This window comes from Cupressus sempervirens, chromosome 8, assembly GCF_028749045.1.
Source record: "Cupressus sempervirens isolate cs-2001-9-10 chromosome 8, ASM2874904v1, whole genome shotgun sequence".
Lineage (NCBI taxonomy): Eukaryota > Viridiplantae > Streptophyta > Pinopsida > Cupressales > Cupressaceae > Cupressus > Cupressus sempervirens.
Window position 1 is genome coordinate 468,957,994 of NC_143125.1, and position 26,148 is coordinate 468,984,141.

The 26,148-nt window shown below is 38.8% G+C and overlaps 1 protein-coding gene across 1 annotated transcript in view; it reads right to left on the reverse strand.

The window, feature by feature from the left end:
- Positions 1–25,711, reverse strand: part of LOC149543268 (transmembrane emp24 domain-containing protein p24beta3-like) — a 39,319-nt gene extending 13,608 nt beyond the window's left edge. The window contains exons 1-3 of the mRNA XM_089798119.1: positions 25,309–25,711; positions 13,325–13,511; positions 13,067–13,174 (exon numbers count right to left, since the gene is read on the reverse strand). Coding sequence (XP_089654245.1) covers positions 13,067–13,174; positions 13,325–13,511; positions 25,309–25,515 — 502 coding nt within the window. The 5' untranslated portion in view covers positions 25,516–25,711. The remainder of the gene's footprint in view (positions 1–13,066; positions 13,175–13,324; positions 13,512–25,308) is intronic.
- Positions 25,712–26,148: the final 437 nt, after the last annotated feature.

Sequence of the window (26,148 nt, forward strand, 5' to 3'; positions counted from 1 at the left end):
ATCTCGGAAAGGCTTGATGGATTTTTGGTTTCCTGTTATTGGATGGACAACAAGTGGACCACCAGTTCTGAAATTCTTGACTGGAGGGGATCGAATCATTGGCCCATTAAGCTTTCCATCACTTCTTACAGAGTCACCAAGAATCCTTCTTTCAAATTCCAGCTGATGTGGCTCAGAGACTTGTCATTACCTGAACTTATGGTGGATTGGTGGGTTGAGGGGATGCCAAATCATGGTACAGCCATGTATACTTTTAGTAAGAGGCTTCAACATGTGAAATACAGGCTCAAGAGATGGAATAAACAGTGCTTCGAGTATCTACATGTCCAAAAGACTGCTGCTCTTGTTGTCACGGCCTTGGCTGCCAAATTATACTAGTTAAGGAGGGGCTCTTCCGGATACTTTGTTTTGGCAGGACTCATGGGATGGCCATCCTCCCATTCTCTCTAGCTATCCCCAGCTTCTCCCCCTTTCCCAAACTTTCACTGATGCAGGTTGGCTTAAAGTGGAGCATTTTAAGACTGTTAAGCACCTGGGGCAGGTTGAGATAACTTGCTGGAAGGATTCTCAAGAGTGGCCGATTGGTGGCTTTGATGAGGATCGGACCCTTCTATCTAGAGTTTTGGAGGATAGGTTGTGTAGCTCTCTCAATGGGAGGGACAGCTTGGCATGGAGTCCTAGTCCAAAAGGTAAATTTACAGTGGCTCAAGGCTATGCTATTCTCTACAGGAACTTACACGGTCTGGTTGAAGTGAACTGGTGGAAGAAGGTTTGGAACAGCTTTTCGTAGCCCAAGTGTAACTTCTTCTTATGGCTGTTGGCTCAGAAGAAATGTCTCACTTGGGAGAATCTTCGCAAACGAGGTTTTCAGGGACCTTCGGTTTGCGTTTTGTGTATGCACAATGAAGAGTGTGTCTCCCACTTGTTTTTTCTCTGCCCTTTTTCGAGGGAGATATGGCATAGATGGTGGGAGGCTTGGTGTCATGGTTGTATTCATGCTTCCTCCGTTATTGAGTTTTGGGAAAGCTTGGGCAGACCTCCTGCAAAGACCTCCTTCTTACAAATTGCCTGGTTGGTGGGTCCGATCTTCATTCTTTGGAACCTCTGGCTAGAAAGGAATCGCAGAATCTTTTGTGATTCCAAATTAGGAAGTTCCCAATTGTGGAAGTTGATTCTTAATAGGCTCCAGAAGACAATCTATGCAAAGTGTGATATGTCTGTTAATATAGATCCTGGGGATCAGGTTATTGTTAAGAATTTGAACCTGAGTGATAACTGGCAAGGATGTACTCCTAGTAAAAGACCAAGTCATGGTAAGCAGCGGGTGCATCAAGATGGGAGGTGGTCTCCTCCCCCAACTGGTTTCTTGAAGATCAATACAGATGGGTCCTCTCGTGGGAACCCGGGTCATGCTGGTGTTGAGGCTATTGGTAGGGATAATGATGGTGGTGCGATTTTTCTCCTCTCTGTTTATAAGGGTCAACATTCTAATAATCTGATGGAGGCCCTAGCTATTAAAGTTGCTATTGAGCATGGATGTTCGTTAGGGTGGCGGAAGATCATCTGTGAGTCTGACTCTCAGATTGTTGTGGATATGTTGAATAACCAAAGGTTGGAAGATGTAAGCTGGCAACTTGCCTCCCTGGCTAGACAAATTCTTGGTATATGTAGTTCCTTGGAATTGGTCTCCTTTCGTCATATCCCTCACGAATGGAACAAAGTGGCGGATTGTCTCGCAAAGTGAGCTTCAAAGAATGGGGAAAGATGGGTTATTAATGGTAGGGATGAGTTACCTTTTGAGTATTGTGAGATCATTGATCAGATGTTACTAGAGGACAAGAATATGTAATGCCTATTTGGGCCTTTGGCCTTTGCCCTGTAACTTTGCTTTGAGTGAATAAATTTTTACCCCTCTTTTTTCCAAAAAAAAAATGTTAAAATCTAACAATTAGGGTCTAAAGTAAACCACAAGCTTAAATTTAATCACAATTTAATAACCAGGTACTTTTATCTGCTATGATGTACACTTTCTTCTTATTTTTAAATTGACCTTTTTTAACACTCCAGATCCCAGATTTAATATTTTTTTTACCACAGGTAGAATGAGCAACTGAAACTTTCAAACAATATCAAAGATTCCGATCAGCGTAGGCACTTGTACATCCCTTCTACTGTACACAAGTCCCCATTCTTTCAATTTCAACAACAAACAATAAAAAAGAGGCAAGGACCCAAAAGTTTTTAAAACCTACTCAATTTCTTAGGTGTTAGGCACTAAGAGGTCTCATGGCGTTAGGCCTAAAGGTTTAAACTTATAAGCTAAAAATATTAAACTTAACAACCTTATTAATATTAAAATCTAACTATTAGGGTCTAAGCTTAAACCACAAGATTAAACTTGAAAGTTTAACAAATAAGCCCAAACCATTAAGGTTAAAACCATAGTTACACCACCCTGAGGAAGAGAAGGACATCGAGACAGGGGATCCAACATCGTCAAAGCATTGTCTCCCCAAAAAATCTCCCCTGCATCAACATTGCCTCCTCAAACCACAGAGCCAATGCTAAATGGGCCTCCCTCTCTCGAAATTAAAATTAGAATTCAACAAGACTGCAAGGGGAAAACCCAGAGCATTGGATTTTTGCTTAACTGGTTCAATTATATTGCCTGACGAAACAAATGGCACAAAATTTTCTAAAATTTTCGCAGGCCTCAAACTGTGTGCAAAAGAGAAGTTAACTTTTCTATCATCTCTCAAGATGGATCAATCAAATGCACCTCTACTTTAGGCAACTGTACATGCAATGCATGCCTACCAAGAAGCCACATAGCAATAAACTTTGTATCCAATCGAGGTGTTGATCGGGACTAAGAGTTGAAATTTTCAATGATGTTCATGCTTGGAACAGCCTGCACAACATCCTAACAACAATTTAGCGAAAGTGTGTATTACAAATTAAAGATTTGGTTTTGTTCTGCAAGATTGCCCAGCATGTCTCCTCTCCAAGTGAGACCAAATGCTCTATATAAGATGTTATGAACTACTAACAAGTGCATATAGTGTAATGTTCATATTATAAAATAAATTATTAATCAAACTATTGTTATTTAATATATCTCGGACCCTTTTTTTTTGTTTCCGTAGTTTTGTGTAGTCGTTGGCCATCTTTGCACACCCTTGGAAAGTTTTCCTTAACCGATATTTAAGCATGGCGTGTAGGTAGTGGTTAGGGATGCATTTTGGATTATTTATTTTTACTATGAATTCCAGTTGAAGTTCTGGATTTGTTCGCCATTTCGAAAGTGAAAGATCTTCCTTATTTGGCTCATGCAATTGCAGTGGTATTCAACCCTCGCCCTATTCTGTTATTGCATGTAATACTTCACTCGGATCTGGCAAATCGGAGCATCATCTTCTGGGAAATATTAATTGAATGTTTCTATGTTCATTTTCATTCTTGTTCGGGTTTTATCTTGGTTGTATTGAGCGAATTCATCTTCCACCATCACACCTTCATCCACAACCACACAACCGTATGACTCTTTGGAATCTACCGTACGGCCTCATAAACATATCATACGACCTTATCTCACAACCATCTAAACACCCTACCGTATGGCCATCTACTGCTTGTCCTCCCACCATGTAGCCTAATAACATACGCCCATCTGCTACTCGTCCTCCCACCGTACGGCCTAATACCGTATGGCCATTTGCTGCTCATCCTCCCACTGTATGGCTTGTACCGTACGGCCTCCCCCTTGTTCGTGCCTCCTTAATTGGTGTTTGTACAACATCCCCACCTAGCCATACTGCTCCAGTAATATCATACTGCCCCCACAGTAGCTCCACTAGAGTGACATTTTCAGTATCTAACAGAGAAAGATCATTCCGAAGAAGCTGTAAGGAACGGGAACATTACAGTGGTATCAGAGCTTTGATCTTACCAACCTGTGGACAGTGAATGAGAGTTTATAGCTGGAAGAGGAAAACCCATTCTGTTGATAGAATGGCCATAGAACTGGAACCCACAGTTGCCGAACTCGTGGTACTACTGAGAGAACTTGTGAGGAATCAAGCACAGATCAATGATACTTAGCATCTCGTGGAAGAAACTCTCAAGAAGTTGGCAGACAATAAAATATTTGGTGAACAAAATGGTCACAGCACGGACTCGGTGTCAAGTAAAGCAAACCCTCATCCAGCACGCTCTCGACCTTCCATGTCATCTTTTCCCCCACGAACAGAGGCACCACACAGAGGGAAGCAGCCAATCTTTGAAGAAATGCAAGAACAGCTGAGAGAAGACTAGAAGAAGGCAAATTTGGAGGAAGATATATCCTACAAAAATTATGTAGATTTGAGAATGAGATATTTGGGAGGCAAAAAACAAAGATATTTAACAACAATCTCCAAAGGAAGTCGAGTAAAGTAAATTTGTCTCTATTTGACGGATCCGGATCCATGTCTGCGCAAGCATGAGTAAAGAAGGCCAATACTTACTTCCAGCTTAATCCTATGCCAGAAGAAGAAGCAATTAAATTTGCAATATTACACTTTGAGGGAGTTGCGCATGAATGGTGGCATCACGGCACCATCACACTAGGGCATGATCAAATAAATACCTATGCGGAATTCACTGAGAGATTGATAGATCGTTTTGACGGTAAAGATTCATAACTCAATTTCAAAGATTTGGCTCAGCTAAGGCAAATTGGACTGCTTGACCAGTACATTGCAGAATTTCAAAAACTCTCTGTTTTGGTCACAAACATTTCTGAAAGAAGATTAATAGTGCTCTTCATGGACAGACTGACAAAACCACTGAAAGGTTGGGTAAAATGGTTCAATCCTGCCACCCTGTTGGAGGCCATTAAGAAGGCACAAAGTATGGCATCATCATCAACGTCATCCTCACGAAGTTACTCACATTCCAAACCGCCGGTGTTTCCGAGAGACAAAGATAATAAGCCTTTGTCGAGGAAGTCGTTGTTGGACAAAGCTACCAAGTGGTTTGTAAAAGGATTCTCTCAGCTCAGCGCCCCATTAACAAATCTGACAAGAAAGGGCTCCTTCCAGTGGAAAGAAAAGGTGCAACTCACTTTTGATAAGCTGAAAGAAGCAATGAGCACTTGTCTTGTACTTGCATTACCTGATTTCACTCAACCATTCATTATGGAGTGTGACGCATCAGGAGAAGGCATTGGTGCGGTATTGATGCAAGATAGACACCTCATAGCCTATGAGAGCAGGAAGCTTACACAAATAGAATGTTTTTATTCCATTCCCTCAGATTTTCAGGCCGCAGAGGTAGCCAATCTATTTTTTAGAGAAGTCTTTCGTCTACACGGGTTACCCCGAAACATTGTCAGTGATTGGGATAGGCGATTTATTAGTATCTTCTAGACAGAACTGTTTCGGTTGGTAGGAACGGAATTGTCACCCAATACTAGTTACCACCCTCAGACAGATAGACAAACGGAGATCGTAAACAAGTGGCTCGAAGGCTACCTTCAAAACTACGTTTTAACACAACAATGGGTGTGGGTTAAACGAATGCACCTAGGGGAATATTGCTACAATACCACTTACCACATGTCCATTGAGATGGCACCTTTCAAAGCACTATACGGGTACGAATCCCTTTCCTTCATCGACACAGTTCTATGTGACAGTCATGCACCAAGGGCGAGGGACTGGCTTCAAGAGGGACAAGACATCCTGAGATGCTTAAAGGAAAACTTACAACGAGCACAGAATCAACAAAAGATGTACGCCAACAAACATCGAATCGAGAGAAGTTTCGAAGTGGGAGACTTGGTCTATCTCAAACTTCAACCATACCAGCAATCCTCACTGAAGGAAAAAGGGGGAAGAAAAACTTAAGCCATGTTTTATGGCCCTTATAGGGTAGTTCACCGCAACGGTGAAGTTGCCTATGAGCTGGAACTTCTAGAGGGGAGCCGTATTCATAACGTTTTTCATGTCTCCTGTCTTAAGAAAGTTGTAGGACAAAACGTCACGGTAACTGCAAACCTTCCAACGCTCAATGAAGGAAAGCTCATATTGGAACTGGCCGAGATCATCAAAGTACGGGAGAAGACTCTGTAGAACCGCATGGTGAAGGAATATTTGGTACGTTGAAAACACTTGCCGTTGGATGACACGATGTGGGAGGGAGAGCACATTTTACAACATTTGGCATTGCATTTGCTTGAGGACAAGCGAAATTTGGGACGGGAGGACAATAATGTTCTTATTATAAAATAAATTATTAATCAAACTATTGTTAATGGGCCGATTGATTTAATATATCTTTTTTTGTTTTGTTTCTGTAGTTTTGTGTAACCGTCAGCTATCTTTGTACACCCTCGAAAAGTTTTCCCCAACTAGTATTTAAACACAGCATGTAAGTAGTCATTAGGGATACATTTTGGATTATTTCTTTTTACTGCAATTTCCAATTAGAGTTCTAGATTTGTTGACTATTTCAGAAGTGAAAGATCTTCCCTATTTGGCTCGTGCAGTTTCGGTGGGATTCAACCCTCGACTTATTTCGTTGTTGCATGTAATACTTCGCTCGGATCTGGCAAATTGGAGCATCATCTTCTGGCAAATATTAATTGAATGTTTTTGTGTTCATTTTCATTCTTGTTCGGGATTTATCTTGGTTGTATTGAGCAAATTCATCTTCCACCATCACACGACTTCATCCACAACTACACAACTGTACAATCCTTTGGAATCTATTGTACGGCCTTATACCACAACCAGCTGAACACCCTATCGTACGGCCTACTTAGCACCCTTCTGTACAACTATGTGTTATCTAATACCATACGGCCATCTGCTGCTCGTCCTCCCACCGTATGGTCTAATACCATATGGCCATCTGCTGCTCATCTTCCCACCGTACGGCCTCTCCCTTGTTTGTACCTCCCCAATTGGTGTCTGTACAACATCCCCACCTAGTTCTACTACTCCAGTAATACTGTACTACCCCACAATAGCTCCACCGAAGTGACATTTTCAGTATCTGATCGAGAAAGATCGTTTCCAGAGAAGTCGTAGGGAATGGGAACATTACATATAGTAAGCCCACAATGGCAAAAAGGATACATTTTTTGAGGTGTGTTTACAATTATAACACACAAAGAATAAATGCTTACTACAAGGGATCTTTGTAATATAATCCAAGGTGAACGAAGCAATCCACACAATACTTGAAGAGAACATCTACACAAGGAAATCAAAGTAGAAAGAAGAGTAATTGTTCAAGGTTGAAGGATTTTGTGTTGGTAAAAGACACATCATCGTGTAAGGTTGTCCCTCATCACAATAGGTATGTCCATTCCTTAAGTTCCCCTCCTTGGGAAAGTATATTAAAATGTTTGTAGGTAAATTTGAAGGGTGTAGAAAAAGAACAAAACAATCATTCACAGATCTGCATATGAAGGCATACAGGAGAGATCAATGATGATACAGAGAAGAAGTTCATACAAATATAGAAGTTCATATAGACATAGAAACATAAAGAAGAAAATATATGCAGATATAGGAGAAGGATTATGTAGTGTTGATGATGAAATAAAGAAAGTCATCTTCCAGTTATAGAGAAAGAGATTGAGCAGCTATAGTGCAGATTAAAGAAGAGAATGTATGTAAGTAATGCAATGAAGAGTAATTATAAGCAGATTTATAATAACTTTAGTAAGCAGATTGTAATCAGTTTTGCAGAAGATTAGTGATCATCATCAAAGCATATTGAAATAGAAAATTGTAGCAGAATTTAGAGGAGGATTTGAATGAGGGGTTGGTGCCTCTAGCGGCAAGTGCTCACAAATTGAATAACGGGTTGGTGCCTCAAGTGAGCTGGTGCTCATGAATTGAACAAGGGGTTGGTGCTTGTAGTAAGTTGAATCTTATGAAATTTGTAAGGGATTAGTATTTAAGCAAGTAATTTTCCATGGTTTTCTCCCGTAAGGATTTCCATATAAATATCATGCCATTTTGTTTTTCTCATGTGCAATGTTATTTATGATGAGTATATGATGTTATTAATATTACTGACCACATTTTCAATGTGGTATTAATTTTGTGAAAAGTAAAAAGATTATCATTATATTTTAAGTTTGAAGAATAGGTTCACCGGTATGGAAAACTTCTGACATGGGATATAGGTTCGTTAGTACAAAAACATGTAAAAAATTTATATATATATGCAGCCTAAAAGCATGAATTAAGATTAGAATGTCACATAATATCATAAAAACAATAATAAAAAAACTATAAACTTGTAATTGTAGCATCATATCAACATCTTTACAATGATAATATTGAGTTCAAGTATCATAGTTTTGACTTTCAACAATTGGAACTTTAAAATAAGTTTCAATCATCTAATGGATTATCTAAATCTTCTTTTTCTTCATCAAAGATATTAGTCAATTCAGAAACAGTGGCAATGTCAATAAGATCAATTGCATCAATAATGTTCTCGCTTTCCAAGTCCTCAAATGCTTATTACTTTTTCACTGTACAAAGAGCTTGTTTGTTTGTACTTAACATTCTACTTGAAAGATGTTTTAAAAGTAGCTTGCAACTGCCTTCACCTATTGAAGATATTGTTTGATTTTTGAAATATGATATCACCATAGAGAGCTTCCGATTAATTGAACAAGGGGCATTATCAGCAATTGGATATAAAAATTTCACTGGAATAAATCTTGAACACTAGTTTTATTTTGTTGTGATAAACATCTGAACTTCAGCAAATTTTGTTTTGAAATGTTAAAGATCTTATTCAAAATTCTGTAGTAATTGTTCTCCACACTAAATTATAGAATGTTTCTCAATGGAGATGTACTTGCTTCGCACTAGGTCTACCTGTGTCTGCCTTGGTTAGACCCTAGGTATGCCCTGGTTAGACCCTTATTGGACCTGGGTTCGGCCTGGACAAGCCAGCCTGTTTGGGTTCAAACCCTGGGCAAATCCACAGGTGAACCAGACCAGAACCAAGAATCAGTTTGAAACAAACCCTGGTTCAGCCCTAAAACAGGCAAACCGGGTAACTTAGGTTATATAATTCCCCTGTCCCCCCTCCAATATAGTTTTGTGCTTGTCAAACAATGGATTGGTTCAGGCGCTTGAGCAATGGAAGCACTAAGATCTTAGAAAGAAAACAATCCTTCTCACTAATTAACAACCCCCTATGTCCTTGATTCCACAATCCAAGATTCAAAAACAGTGACATCTCAAATGGGCTTATTACATTCAACAAATACATCTTACCATTAAATTCAAAAACTAAAAATGGTGATAGCTAGTATAGTTCTATATGTTGAATAAACCTCCTTACCAGATTCTATTCATTCTCAGTACAGTATTTGCAGTATAAGAGAACTAATCTTTTTACCCTTAAGACTCACTTTTGGCGAAGTCACATTTCCTCACAGAAACACACTAAGACATCAAAATTATAATTATAATTGTGAGCCCCAACTGATAATCTAGTTAATGTATGTGAAAGATTCATCTCAGTTGTTATGTTGTTATTGATGTTAAACCTTAATTGGTTAGACATTATGCTAATTCAGTAGTGCCATATCATTTGATTGATGAAGAGGACTTCAAGAAACTATAATGATGATGTAAGTGATGACAAGTGTATGGTATTCAATGGGCACTTGAATGAGTTAAGACTCTGACAGTATAATGTTGGTTTGCTTGTTTTATATGATTTGATTAAGTATTGAGATCATGTATAAGCAAGACAGTTTGGACGGTGAATGAAGAACTAGTATTAACCGAGCTACTACAGTTGTCACCGAGCACATGATAGAGAAGTGAAAGATGTATAGTGTTAACTCAGCCATTATAGTTTAACCGAGCCTAGTAATGACTGAGCAAGTTGTAATGTTAACCGAGCATAGAAAGGAAGAACAATTTACAAAAGATTTAATCTAAGGCCGGCATTTGATGAAAATAAACATTGTTTAAGAAATTTTAAAGATAAGGATGGAGCTAGTTATAAGATCAACAGCTGGAGAAATTTAAAGAAGAATTGATGGAGATTTGACAATTTGAATTAAAGCACAAAGTTCAAGGTGAAAGTGTGTAACCTAAGTGTCTAGATTCTTTGTAATTGAGGTAGATGAAGATCGATGATTGTGATCAAGTGGCAAAACCTGGAAGATTCTACAGGAGCGGCAAAAGTTTTCTATTAAGGGATGAACACTATGTTCATTGTCTCTGATCAAGTTGAAGGAGATTGATAACCAAAAGGATAATCGGGAAGAATTGCATTGTGCAGATCTAGCAAGAGAAGTGATAAGTGGATGAGCTGTTGAGTGGATCAGCCAGAAGGATTAGAAGGAAGATAGAGGAAAGAGATTGAGTGACACATAAATCTGAACAAGCAAGGTAGTCCTAAAACCTAACATATCATTTCACTCGTACTCTAATCATTGTAGCAGAAACTCTCTTAACCGGGTGGACCTAACAAGTCTTATCTGTGAATCCATTGTATGGTGATATTCTTTGAATACTTTAAGTCCTTTAGAGCAGGGCACTCTATAGGTTTCAAAAGTGATAAGGTCTAAATGATCTTTGGTGAAAATCCTCTAACAAGATCACATTAACAATGTGTATGTTTACCTTTAACAAGGTTGGCTCCTAACAGAGCTCACTTCAAAAGAGTGCAATTTTTGGATTGAAAGTTCTGAGGTGGTTCTTTACTTAACAGGGTTTCCATGTTAAATATTTGTGTCAAAATTATGTGGATGCTTATTATGTTGCATGTTTATTTCATGTTTATTGTTTACTGCTGCAACTTAGTATAAGCTGAAAGTTTACTCTAATACTCGACATATGAAGTTGACAGTTTGATGCAAAGTTTATATCGGTTTATATTATGATGTTAGATCTAGTTACCGAGCTAATAATCTGAAAGATAAAAGAGTTCAAGTTTGTGAAAAGTGTTTTAAGCATAGTTACAACGCCTTGAGTGACGGGGAGTGACAGAATGGGGGAGAAGTTTCTGGGACAAGGAGACAGAGGGGCCTTAATTTGGGGATGGTTGGGGGACGACGAGGGAACAGTGGTGGGGGACCAGGAGGGGGTTGTGTATACTATACATATGGTACTTAAATGCTAGTTATGAAAAGATGTATTGCAATATAAAATATAAAGCTGTAAGAGTAAATACTTGAACATTGCATTGAATTGGAACATCGAACATTGAACATAAATAGTCAAATCAGCAAACAATCAACCTAAGAGGTCCCGCATCCTCAACAGAGGTGGCAGAATTTGGTGGCGACATTGGGGATGGGGTAACGGAGTCCCCAAGTCCCTGGTGCATCCAAGTCTCTAGGACGTGGGGCAAAAAGAGGGGGGACGCATCCCCATGTTACTATGGTTTTAAGGCCTATAGGATAATTGGTTATAACTTATAACTGACAATGAGATACATCTTCATGTGCTGCAGCATAGTTTCAATAAAGCCACCCACCTATCTATAGGCAATTCTACATTGAAGCCCGTTATTGTTATCGAGCCACTGCTTCCTTGAAGAATTTAGAAGTTCTTCCAACAAGCTCTTGAGCTTATCAACAAACTGAAAAAAGATAGTGTATCTTCTTTCATTTGCATTTGTTTTAAACCCACGTGCAAGCTCCTAATACTTCATTGAAGACTCAGGCAAAATACAAAGAGACAAATGATTATCATAGAGCTTTCTCAGTCAATGACAAAGTTTAATTCCATTTTAACAAGCAAATATTTAGATCTAGGGGGCATTATAACCACAAAGATTAAAACGCATTCAGTATGGGCCTACTTTTATTTTGCAATAAATTGGAGGAAATGCTTTTAATTCAATATTCCCTCTCAACTTGGTATACATGAATATGGTGAATGTGAGCCTACATTTATGGGTAACTATTTGGAGAGGTTGTGACATCTCATGCTAAGGACATTATTCTAGGTTTTCAGCCTCCTCTGGATGAAGATGCTCTTAATGATTCCACACACACCATTAAGCATTGCTCTACTACCACTTACTCGGGAACAAATGACCCATGAAAACTAAAGCTAAGAGGGTATCCTGAATATGGTGAATGTGAGCCTACATTTATGGGTAACTATTTGGAGAGGTCGTGATATCTCATGCTAAGGATATTATTCTAGGTTTTCAGCCTCTTCTGGAAGAAGATGCTCTTAATAATTTCACACACACCAATTAGCACCACTCCACTACCACTTACTCGGGTGCAAAAAACCCATGACAACTAAAGCTAAGAGGGTATCCCAGTCAGCATTTGAGCAGCACTTTTCACATCTATGACAAAGATTGGGAAGAATTCCCTCTGAGCAGAGAGAAAATGATAAGACTTAGTTACATATTGTATTATGATTATATATTCTTACTATTTCATATATCTCTATATATCTATATTCCACTAGAATCTTCTTTGTTATAGAATCTTTATGCACATATCTTTTCTCCTAGAGGATTCTATGTGTAGCATTGTACTCTCTAAAAATCATATAAACTAAAGTGTTAATCATGTACAGCTGCAGCTAATTCCTTTGTGTTATTTTCTTACTTGCAATTGTCCTCATATTTTAAGATGATCTCCATAATACTTGTGCACCAAACCTTATCCTAAAACATCTTTTGACTCGGCATCTAAGAGCCTATTTAATGCTAGCTTCCAACTTTAGTAGTTTTGCCCTTTGCAAGTGAGATAATTATATTTTCTTTAGAAGAACACAAACCAGGAAACACACACACACATGGAAAGTGAAAACTATAAATGGACATGTAAAACTGGTCCCAGCCGACCTCTAGAATTCCTAATGGATAGGCAAAGTAGAAGTTGCTAGTATTAAAATTGATTATTCTCAAGCATCATACCATGTTTCTAAGCATCTTTATAAATGTTCTTAGCTAGGGCAACCATCTTTGATGCATAAAGTGATATGAAGAATTTATAATTCAAAACCAGAATTACAGAATGGCAAATGAGGAAATCTAGGACTCCGGGATGCTTCAAACTCACTATGGCGGTGACGAGCATCGCGAGCTCTCAGATATTTTTGTTCTGCTGAAGCAGATTCTAAAGCCTCTCTCAGCTGTGCGATTTTGACATTAATAGGATCAAGGTGCTCTGCACAGAAAAAAAAAATACAAAAGTTAAAGACAAGTTTTAAGAGATTGCAATCTATATAATATCAATGACAAATTGAGTAGTTAGGTCTCAAAATACTATCTAAGTGGGCGTATGTTTTAAGTTTTAACCAAAAACTATTTTTCATACCATCCTTAGCAAGATCATGTTCACTAGGAATATGACCAATATGGATGTAAAAGGAAACTGTCTCTGGAACAGAATAGCTGTTGTGAAAGCAAAACTTGTACAATCCACTTCTTGGAGCCCTGAATTCAAATTTATCTCCAACTGACCCTTTCAAATTATACACAAGATTCCCTCCAGGTGCTGTTACCTGTAATCCACTATTCAGATGTTAAATTAATACAGTAATTTTATTATCCATAATTAAATAGCAAAATAGAAGATGCCTGTTTAACCTGCATTCTATTGATAGTAAGAATTTGATTGTGAGAAGAGGCTCTATGGTGGTTATTAATGGTTTGTATAAAAATGAAACTCAGAGTTGGATACTTTTGAGCTTTCTTGTTTGATTAATATTCCTTTTTAAACAATGCTAGTGGTAGGTTTCTACTCATTCTTCAAGGTTGGTGCTCTGCAGATTGGTAAGTTATTCGACAACATGTGTAAATGGGCATGCCTTGATTGATTGGCTTTAACCATCCTTTTTCCTCCGTTGTGTGCCGCACCAGAAGATCGCTGGAGGCAATAGAAGATTAGCTCTGCATCTGCCCCAGCAGTTCTGGGATTGTTAAAATCTAAGCAATGGCTGAGTGCTGCTGGAGATTTTTATGACCCCTTCTATAGCGATGCAGTCACTGTCAGAACCTAAGCAATGTTTTACCCTGACCACATCTTGAGATACTCTTTATCCTTGGGTCAGATGGTACGTATGACTCTTGTATACTAGGACTTTTAGGTTAATGGAATCAAATGTGGTCAACTTCAGGAGTAAGCTGGGAAATTTAATTGCTAAGGCCATTCAAGAAAAGATTGGCCGTATGATTCTGCCATAACAGAAAGGCAGGTCATCTGCCCAGGTTCTGGAGCAATGAGCAGCAGAGGTTGACATGCTGAGTCAGTTCATGGTTTGCAGTAGAAAATTCTAATATTTAGCTTGGGAATCCAATTGTCTTTCTCCAGGAAAAAAAAATGTCATCAATCTGCAACAATCTACCATTGTTGCCAACACCCTCCAGGTCAAACACAAGAACGCTAAGCTAAGATTTCCAGCCAATTTTCAATGGCATGTCTACCAAATGACATGCTACAGAGGCTGGCAAAGGATTTGGGGATCAACCAATAGGTGCAGTTCCACTGTGAGGAAGACTGCTCAGAGAAAACACAGCTGGCCTGTAGCATTGGATCTGGCAGTTTTACGGTGAATGTGCCAGGAGGGACAGAAGGTAGAAGAGGAGTTGGCATTGCACCAGGTTCTCTGATCACAAAAAGGGGATAGCCCTTATGTTCATCAACTGATCTTTAGGTGACCCAAAATTTGTGAGCAACATTGTCATCTTCAGGTGACCCAAACTTTATTGAATTGGTTAGTTTGAATGAAACATTGTCATCTTTAGGCTTCCATGGTACAAGTACAAAGAAATTCTAAGCGGTGTGAGTTTCCACCACTTAATTTTTACTTTGACTACATTCATTACTAGATATCGCACGAGAGCGCAAACAGAACCATCATTTACCGATCCAAAAGGAAAAAGAAACAAAACTCTTATGCATGAATAAAAACTGTAGTGCAATATTATGCTTGTCTGATAATAACAGAAATCAGATATCATCCATCTTGAAACTAGACAGCTGCATCTCAAGGTATATGCACAGAAAAACATTAGACCACACTGAGATATCTCACTGGGAAAATAAAGAATCTTCAGTACGACTATTTGCAAAATATAACTTCAGATACAAGTTTTTTGATCTGGATAAGGTGGTACCTAAAATGCCTCATTCTATTCAGGACACACTATCACTTGCCTCAAAGGCCCTGCCATATACCAATCAATACATGCCCTATACCAATCAATACATTGTTAATGTGAGGGGCACTCCATTACCCAAAGGCCCTACCCAAGCAGCCTGTGAGCATAGAGGTAGAGAACATTGCTATCACAGCGAATGCATGTGAGCTACAAGAGGCAGGTGATCTTGGTGTCGTGCCCAATTGGTGGAGAATTACTCTTTCTCTGCTAAGAGTAAAATTCCAAGAGTCTCAACTAAGTATCCCCCTACCCAATTGGATGCAAGCTTAAAATAGGCTGGAAGACAATTCAAGATGTAAGAAGCACTAATTTCACAAGTAATAATACTAGCTAACTTTAGTTTTGAAATGCACTAAAGTTGAATCACAAAAGTGATGGATGAGCATCCTATGCTCGTGGTAAATGGGAGCTTTAAAAACATAGTTTGGACATTCATCATTTTTCAGAATTTTGTCAAACATAATTGCAACTGCCCAAAATATGCACAAAAAGGAGGTGTCAAAAAGGCTCTGGAAACTTCCAAGAAAATTCAAAGAGGCAAGTGTAACGCCAAATTCAACCACCTCTGCCAGCAGCCAAAAAAATAAAACAAATGGCAGGGATCTACTGAGGCAGCAGCCACGTGGAATGAAAAGAGTCAGAAGTTAGAGGGAAAAAAATGCCACAAAATAAGCAGGAGACAATTCAATCCTCAAGTTTGAAGAGAATAAAGAGCTCGCGGTAATAAAAAACAGGGGTCTGTGTATAAGTTGAGGTTGGAAGCACATACGAAAAACAAAAAGAAACCATTTTAAATATAGGCTGTCGCCCCCGAGAAGGGTGGAGGAGTCTTCCAAATTGGAACAGCAACTAATGTGGCGTGATACATGAACAGGAGACTGCTGCATGGAGAAGAGGGGTCCACCAATTGGAACAAGGCAGAGTATAGATGAAGGAAGCTGCCTACAGAAGTCACAAAGAAATTTTCTTCTAGGAATTGCAGATGTTACTGCATAAAATAAAGCAGAGGATTGGGTAGAGAGGGTACAGCAGAGATGTAGGATGAATTTTAATGAAATCTATAAATTTTGAAGTGTGCTTTAACTTTGTTATTTCAATTGTGAAATTAATAAAATTGAGATGAGTTTGATTTCTGAATGAAATGGATTGGTTTGTGCTTTCAAGTTTGTTGTGTGATTGGTCATAGTCACGATTTGTTTTGCATCAGTGGATCAGAGCTAGAAGATTAATAGTGTGCAAGCAGAATTGCCAGAGAGAGGCAATTTGCACCAGGATCGAGCTTGTGCGTGTGAGTAAAAATGTATGCAAGAGGAGCCCCATGTGGCTATGGTAGAGGTGGAGTTGGAAGTGGAGGAAGTAAACCTCCAAATGTTGTCCATTGATGATCTTACAGCCCTGGGTAGGCAGGTTGAATACATACAACAAGTAATAAGAAGAGGTTTGCTCACAGGGGAGCACATGAAAATGAAGGAAGTTCAGAAGAAGAACAAAATGTTGAAGATGAAGCAGCAACAACAGCTTTAAATGATTCTCTTGCTTAAGAATTAACAAGGATGGGAAAGAGACCAAAGATTGAAGTTCCTACCTTCAATGAGAACTCAAGGACAAAGGAGCTAATAGTCCAGATATATGATACAAACGAAACTTCAAATATGAAGAAAAGAAAAATTCAGATAGAGTAAGGTTCACTAAATCCAAATTCAAAGGCCATGCCAAAACCCGACAGGAGGAGCTACAAATTGGAAGAGGAAGAAGAGGAAAAAGCAAGATTTGCAAATTAGATAAAATGGTAGAGATGATGAAGAGCTAGCTTATTCCTGTTAATTACAAGTTAAATTTGTTGAGGAAAATGCAGAACCAAAACAAGGAAGTAGGATAATGATTGAATATGCGGAGGAGTTTCACAAAATCCTAATCAGAACAGGTCGTTCTGAAGCAGACAAGGAGAATATAGCATGTTACATCAATGGCCAAGACCAAGCATTCGAGAAGAGTTGAGTTTGATTTGATAGCATGGAAGATGCATTCCTTTTCTCTGAAAATTGAAGAAAAGTAAATTAGAAATTTGAGAACAAGCAAATAGGAAGGGACTTGGATGGAAAATAAGAAGGAAGATCCTATGAGATTGGGATGAAGATTTAAATCAGAAAAAACAAAAAAAATGAAGACAATGACAGCAATAAAAATGAAAAGAATACTGATATTCATACCCCCATGAACATGATTTAGAGGAACGGGGAGATCAGGTAGAGCATTTGGAAGGGGAAATTACAAAGTAACTTGTTTTAAATGTGGAGGAGGGCACAAAGCATGTGAATGTCCATAATATGGAAACACAATAAGAAGAAATGAAGGCAAAGCAAGAGTTGCAAATGTCAATGAGGAAATTGAATCTTCACAATCAAAGGATGCTGAAAATGGATAAGTGCTAGTTGCTAGGAGAGTCTTGTTGAATGAACCAGTTCAAAGAAAGAACCTGTTTAGAACAAGACGCAAGAGTCAAGGCAAAGTGTGTAATGTTGTTATTGACTGTTGAAGCATAGACATTCTCGTTCCCAAAGAGATAGTGAGAGGAGGAAGAACCCACATCCATATAGGATAGCTTGGATACAAGATGACAAGAAGGTTTTAGTCACTGAACAAAGTTGAGTAAAGTTTTATATTGCAAAGTACTATGATGAAATAAGGTGTGATATAATGCCCAAGAATGTTTGCCATGTTTTGTAAGGGAGGCCTTGGCAGTTTGACAAGATTGCAGTGCACAATGGGTATGCTAATACATACTCATTGATGAAGGGTGGAGTGAAACATAAGGTGAAGCCATGCAAGGAGTACCAGAAAACGTATGCAGCAGCACAAGGGTTTGTTTGGTAGATGACATGGGTTTTTGCTAAACTAACCAAGAGGAAGTCGAGAACATTTGTTTTGTTAAAACTAACCGAGAGGAAGTTGAGAAGGATGATTTGCTGATCCATATTGAAGCAGTTGACAGAGAATGGAAAGAGTTACTTTCAGGTTGGATAAAGGTTGCAGAAGAAGGAAAGGTAAAATCAAATTTTAATAGTTTCTTTGATGAGAATGAAAGTGTAGAGATAAAGGAAACTAATGCAGCAGTAGGTAACTTTGATAAAACTAATTGTGAGGAACATAATGTGGAGGTAAATGAAGGTTTTTCTGATGAATCTTTGTTTCAGAACAGTACAGATGAAAGTCCCTAATTCCTTATTGGGAAATGAAGAAATTGAGTCTCTTAAATGTTGTACTAACACTGTTTTGAGTGAAGGAAACCAGGATGCAGCAATAGTACGTTTTTTACAAGACATTGAAACAATGAAAATTCGTGAAGGAGAAAACTAGACAAGGTGAAAGGAGAGGAAATAATTAAATCAGCAAAAGAGGTAATGGGAGACCATTATTTCGTTGAAAAGAAGGGACAAATTCACTTGCTCTATCTACTTTTGATAGTGTGTATTGGTCCGAAGTCAAATTTGAAAATTTAGATTCTATGAATGATAGGATAGAAATAAGGATGAAAGGAAATAATGTCACAAGGTTGCATGAAGTGAAGAATAGGAAAATACCAAAGAACAGAGAATCGAGATGGATCTAAGACAGTCATAGGGTCTACAAATTTTTCCCATGGGTGTCTGATGCAGTAGCATCCTACCTGCCGGTGGTAAATGGAAGCTATAAAAACATCATTTGGGCATTCATTATTTTTCATAATTTGGTTACATGTAATTGCAACCACCCCAAATTGTGCACAAAATGAAATTGTTAAAAAGGTTCTGGAAACTTTCAAGTTCAAATGGCAGGTGTAATGCCAAATTCCACAACCTCTGCCAGCAGCCAAATAAAAAACAAAAAGAAACGGAAGGAATTTATTAAGGCAGCAGCCAAGTGGAAAGAACAGAGGGGATGTTGGAGAAAAAATGCCATGGGGTAAGGAAGACACACAATTCCATCCTCAAGTTTGAGGAGAATAAAGAACCAGCTGGAATAAAAACAGGGGTCCGCATAGGAGTGGGAATGGCAGTACATAAGGAAAAAAATACCAGTTTAAAAATAGGCTGTCACATGTGAAAAGGATGGGGGTGTCTCTTCCAAGTTGAAACAATAAATAAGGCGGTGCAGTACAGGAAAAGGAGAACACTTCACGGAGGAGAGGGGACACACCAATTGAAACAGGCCAGAGTAAGCATAAAGGAAGCTGAGCATAGAAGGCACAAAGAAATTTTCTTCCATAAATTGCATAAGTTAGTGTCAAGTGCATAAAAAGAAAGCAGAGAATTGGGTAGAGAATGTTGAGAAGAGACGTGGGATGAATTTTAATGAAGCCTGTAAATTTTGAAGTGTGTTGGTTTTGTTATTTCAAATGCAAAATTAATAAAATTGAAATGAGTTTCCCAATCAACCCGCAAGAAGTGGGGTAGAGAACATTGCCATCTCTTTACCAGAAACTGATAAATCCACTGATCTGAATTTATGGCCACTTATCTCTATAACTCATTGAAGTTGCTGGGACAACTGTAAACAAATTATACAACAGTAAATGCACGAGAGTTGCGAGAGGTAGGTGATCTAAGCATCGCACCCAATTGCAGGAGAAAACATCCTTGCCAAGAGTAAACGACTAAAGAGTCTAAATTAAGTGTCCCCCTACCAAATTGGATGAAAACTTAAAATATGCTGGAAGACGATTCAAAATGTGAGAAGCAATAGTTTTGTTGTGAGGTTTTCACACATCGCCCCAAAATCTTGGGGACCCCCTTTTTAATCGCCTTTAGGGCCAGTGGAGAAGGTTAGATGTATTTTTCACCCGGTTTCAACTTGATTTTCCAGAGCTATCAGTTCTATCCTTAGGCCGAATAAGTTCAAAATTGATTTCGACTTGGCAAGATAAGATTGTGAATTTTGTACTTAGACGATTTCTTTTGAAAATTTGGATTTAATTGTAAATTTGAATGATTTTCAAATAAGGAAATTTTTCGTTAGACTTAGGTTCTTGGAAAATCTTTTTTTTTTTGGTGAAATAGAATTTAATTTTGTAAGATGAAGTTAAATTGCAAAATCGATTTTTACTCTAGAGGCAATTTTATTTTTTGTCATAAAATTTTAATTATTTAGCAAAATCGATTTAGAGGAAAATTGCAAAAATTGGCTTTAATAGATTAAATTTGCCTTGAAAGCTTTTGGTATTTAATGAAATTGGTAAATTAATATTAAGAAATGGCTTCTGGTTAGCCAAAATTCAACTTCAAGGATGTATTAATTAGCAAACCCTCATTAAATAGAAATTTTTAGCATCCCCAAGGCACCATTCAATTTCGTTTTGCAATTTGTGGTTAATTAGTAAATTAAAAGTGCAGTTTTCATTTTAGAAAATTAAAATTTTGGCAAAGTATTTAAAATGGGCCACTAACTTAGCTTTAATTTTGGTTTTTTTTTTTCTCTATAGGACCAAGTCGGCCAGCCTGGGAGGAAGGTGAAAGCTGCTATAAAGAGAGTCCCCTCCCATTTCATTTTCATCAATTCATTTGCTCCTCATGCTTGGGCGAATTTGAAGCAAGGGCAGATTTCCAGACTTGGGCGAAATTGGTGGAAGGCAGTTTTTTGGCGATTTTTGGGCAATTTCTCCATTGCCATTGTTGGGCGATTTGTCTAAGGGCCAGATTTTTTGTGTTTTTGGAGATTTTTGCTCCACTTTGTGGGCTGCGATTTGTGCCCTAGGTGGCAGATTTTACAGATTTTGCTCCTTCTTTGCTTGGGCGAATTTTGTGGAAGGGCAGATTTTTTTTTCATGCTTAGCCGAATTTTGTGGGGGCCGAATTTTGTGAGGACCGAAATTTGGGGAAGACAAAATTCTGATTTTCTAGAGGGGCTGCAATTTTTATATCAGATTTGGGCAATTTTGTTGGGAGAAGAGATACATATGAAAGTTTGATTTTTGCATAGAAGGCAAGTGTTGGATAAGCTTAGAGGCTTTGTTTTCTAATTTGCAAAGGGATTTGTAATTCTTTGATGTCATATCCCAGGTTCCGAAAAGTTGCTGTAAGATTATTAGTTAAGGTGAAAGTCATCATCTAGAGTTGCAAGGAGTGCTTAAGCTGACATCCATTCTTTCGCTCTTTTCTAAGAATTGCACTACTTGGTTCTTCTTGCCTTTTGGTCCACCACTCTACCATCCCGTAATAGGGCGACGAGCATGGAGGATGATAGTGCAAGTAAGAATCCCAAGCGGGCAAACGCTAAGAAAGACAAAGAGGATATGACGCCCAAAACTTCCTTCTTCTCGAAAATGAAGAAAATAACCGATACTAATATCGCTACAGTGGACATGATACGGATGAGGGACAGACTAAAGGAAGGACAATCCCCCTTGGCAAAGAGGATATACAAGAGCGGAATTGTACATGCAGCAGCTTTTCCTCCTACTTTGCCTTGTCCGGAATTGATTATGGAGTGTGCATCCAGATTTGATCTAGACAGTAAATCCATCATTTTTGGCGAAGGGAAGAGAGTGTTGGCCAACATTGGCGAACAAGCAATTGAAGAGACATTTAATATTCCCCAGAGCAAGGGCATGACAGTTGTAATGGTGGATCAGGCGGCCAAATCATTTCAAGGTAACCAAGAGGCCTACTTCTCACATCTAAAGCGGAATTGGATACACGAAGGAAGGAAAGGAGTTAACAAATCAACAAGGCTTACAGTGGCAGATTTCAAGCCGGAATATGGCGATCTCATTGTTCTTCTCAGCCGGATCATGGGCCTAGCTCAAGCTATGCAATTCGAAAACTGGATGTACTTCTTCATTGATGAAATTGAAAAGGGAAAAGGAAAATTTGATTGGGCTAGGATCATAAGTGAAAATTTAGAGTTGCAACTTAGAACAGTTCAAAACCAAAGGCAATTCTACATGGGATCCTATCTGTTTTACTTAATTGCTAGATTGTATGAGAGTCCGGGACTTAGGGCCTTAGGAGAGATTGGTAATGGGCCGGGGCAATATTTGGTGCATGAATGCTATCCGCAGCTTCATTTGCACAATAACAAGGATTACAAGATGTTTTGCGATGCATTCGCCATGAAGACAGTAAGGGTATTACAAGGGGCGCCTGCTAAGAGACTTTCATCAGAAGCAGAAGCAAGGATTAAGAAGTTTGGGAGTTGGTTCATCCAATTCCCGCAATTCACATACATTAGAGTGGCAGGAAGTACAGTTTGTCCCAAGAGGCTTCCAAGATACCCGCCCGACAAGGTAGTTTTGATGGAATTGGCTAGGCAGCTTGAGCACTATGATAGAGTAATGAGGAATGAGGGGAAAACAGGCGTTTCCTTCTCAATTATAATTGGCAATGATAGTTGCCCAAATCGGGCCACCTTTGAGGCTGCGGAAAAGGAATTGGAGTGGTATCATCTAGGATGGTACAGAGCAAGGCAAGGATTCGACCCTGTTGGTCTTATCAAGGCATCTCATGGAAGCGAATTTAAGCATGTTCCCACTATAGAGGACTTTTGGGCCAATGCAAAGGATGATTTTCACGTGAGAAAGCTAGCTTTCTCAAGATTGTCGGTGAACATGATGAGAGATATCAGATGGAGAGGCCTTGATATTCCCGATCAATTGGAGGATGATCGTAGTGTGTTGAGAGAAGACTATGAGACAGTAGTTGGAACAGAGTTGAATCCAGTGGATTGGGACGATCATCAGGATCCTTCCTTGGAGGCAGTCACAAGGACAGTAGATTTGCATACCGAGTCGTGGTATAATGCCAAGATGAGAAAGCTACAAAGACAAAAGGTTCTCCTTACTTATGAGATGATGAAACCGAAGGAAGGTCTAGTAGAATCAATCGGACAGAAGGGTGAAGGAAGTGGCCGGCAATCGTAGACAGTTAGAAATAGCAAGAAGAGGGCTTTGGAGGTAGAGAAAAGCCAAGAACGTTCGGAACCTCCAGCCAAGAGACAGCGGGCAGCGCCGTCAAGGGAGAGTATAACTAAGGCTAGAAGCCAAGAGGTCAATTCGAGTGATAAAGGGGCCGCAGTGGAGGTGAGCTCTGATTCGGAATCAAGTGGCTACAGTGAAAGTACGGAGTACTCCCCTCTCTCGGAGAACCAGCAAGGAAATATGGCAGAAACTAGTAGAGAAGAAGATGGGCCGATTGATATTGAAGAGATAAGTCAGGCGTCTAAGGCCGTTGGTGATGCTTTGTTGGTCGAACCGAATCCGGATTTGGGGAGATGCACTGCACCACTATGGTTAAGGCAAATGCTTATGCCGCAGTTGATGATATCCAAGGACTAATAGAAAAGGATGATAGCGAGAACCAAAAACAGATGGCAAATACGGTGGCAAGGGTAATCAGAAGCGACAGTGATGGTCACCGAAGGGTTCAGATTGCTATACCAACAGTCAATAAGGCAGCGGATGAGATTGCAGCCCGGGAGTACGAAATAGTAGAACATAATTTGGGAAGAAATACAGATGATATGGAATGTGAGGAGGTTCAGGAAGGCATAGCATCAATCAGAGAAAGATTGAGGAAGGCAAACGAAAGGCTAGCTAAGTTCATTGCCTTAGCTAAAAGAACAAAAGAAAAAGGAAGAATTATATTAGAAGATCATCTTATGTAAGCCCAAGTGGCAACTTTCTCTTTCTTCTAGAATAGGACAAGTGTTTGTTTCTGATTGGCCACCATTTTGGTGCCTTCTCATTGGTTGCCACTTTTGCACTATTTTCATTGGTCCATTGATGAGGTGGCATCTTCTCATTGGCCGATGGGGTGGCAACCCTAATTAGGGTTTTGGATCCAATCTGGATCGTCAATCATGTTTTGATCTCTACCGTCCATTGTATTTTGGACCTCTATATAAGGCCATTGGCTCTCATTTGTAAAAGAGGGGTTGGAGAAATTGTTGCGAAAATAATACCAAAGTGCTCTCTTTTTCATTGCATGTTGACTAAGAACATTGGGTGTTATTGCATGTTTTCTACTTCCACATAGTTAAATTTTCTTTTCAAGTTGAAGCAATTTCATTTCAAGTTGTTAGAGTAAGAGTAAAATAAAATGGATAGTTGCATGGTAGCTTTGGTAGATGTTTGATAAGGGGTCAACACTAGGCCACTAGCATCCTAGCGGCTGGTTGGGAGGCTTTGTGTGGTGATCTAGTTTACTTTCCTTTGAAGCGTTGCATCTATGGAGGTAGGGCCGCTGGTTAGCCTTCATTAGATTCGATCCCCGTCCATCTGCTAACCTTCCATTCTTAGGAGTAGGAGTAGTTGAGTAGCCAAATTTCATGCTTAGAAGAGGTTAGTTAGAGAAGTAAACCAAAACATCGGCATTCTCACCTTCCATCGCCATTCACCCTACATTGCCATCATCGCGCCATCAACATCATCTAGCATTCACACCGAACCACCATCTCCATTTTCTCACCAAGATCCAAATTTTTCTCAAACAAAAAAACGTAAGGCCGCCTACGTGATTACCAGCAAATCACATTGATAAAACTGAGCGAGTATCCAACGGTGTAAGGAACATTGGAGTTATACTCATGTCCCATTAGAGATAACTTTTCAAGAGAGGAATTGTGTATTTGATATTCTGTATCAAGCATCCAATTACTAATATGTTATGTAGTGACACAAAACTCGCATCAACAAGTTTCACAAGTAATAATACAAGCTAATTCTAGTTTTGAGATGTGCTCGAGTTGAATCACCAAAGCAGTGGTATAGCTACCATTCATAACTCCCTGAGTCAGTTTAAGAAATTTATTGGCCTTTGGGTATATCAACTTCATTAGAAAAAACCTAGTCTTTGATCTAGTTCGGATAAAAAAATCTACCACGCTAGGTGGCCAAGTTCAGGCTGCAGGGAGAGCTACGATACAAATATCACAGAAAGCAAAAAAATTAAAGTCATGCAAAGTTGGACTCAATTACACAGAAAAGGCCCATCTGTAATAAAGCTGACTACCGCTTCTAAATTGTAACCGAAGGAAAGAAATTTACCCCACATGTACCCATAATGGAAACAGTGACTCTTCTTCATGAGGCCATGAGGTATAGGATTCGAGCTCATGACATTGTGATTAAATTTTAAAATGGATTAAAAGAAAGAGAAGAGCGACCTTGAAGTCTACGCCCGGGCTCTCAGATCTCCAGAAGGCGTCGTGATCAACCACTACAAAATTGCCGGATATAGTGTCTCCTTCATACTCAGCCTTTTCATAGACGCACTCCTCCTCAAAGACGGTTAATGATAACCCACTGCACTTCCAACAAAGAGCAAGTAACGCAGCCACAATGATTGCACCATAGTTGTTTCTATAACCCATGTTTTCTCTGTATCTTTGTAACTTTGAGGGTTTCTGAGAGAAATGGATCTCCTCTGCTACAACTTCTACCGTTTGACCTTCGTCCCCCTTCTAATTTTTTAAAGGGAGACGAGTTAAAATCTTTTTATTTTGAAGATTTGAAAATTTGATGAGCGTCGGTGTGGACTTTTTCAGGGAATGGAGAATGCAAACTCACGATTTCAAGTAGGCAAGATATAAATATAGGGGAGAGAACCCACAACTCTTTTTGTTTTTTTTTCAAGTGACTTATTGGTCAACAACTTTAAACTAACAACTATTCAAATCAACAACTTCTATCGCAATTAGTTCATCATTTCCCTCATATCATTCAAATCAACATCTCCTATCACAACTATTAGATCATTTCTCTCATATCATTTAATTTTAAATTTAATATAATTAACAACCTATATTTAATATTTAATATTATAGGTTGTTAAAGATATTAAATATTAAATATAGGTTGTTAATTATATTAAATTTAAAATTAAATGATATGAGAGAAATGATCTAATAGTTGTGATAGGAGTTGTTGATTTGAATGATATGAGGGAAATGATGAAATAATTGCAATATATATATATATATAACATTTTTTTTTGTTAAGTTAGA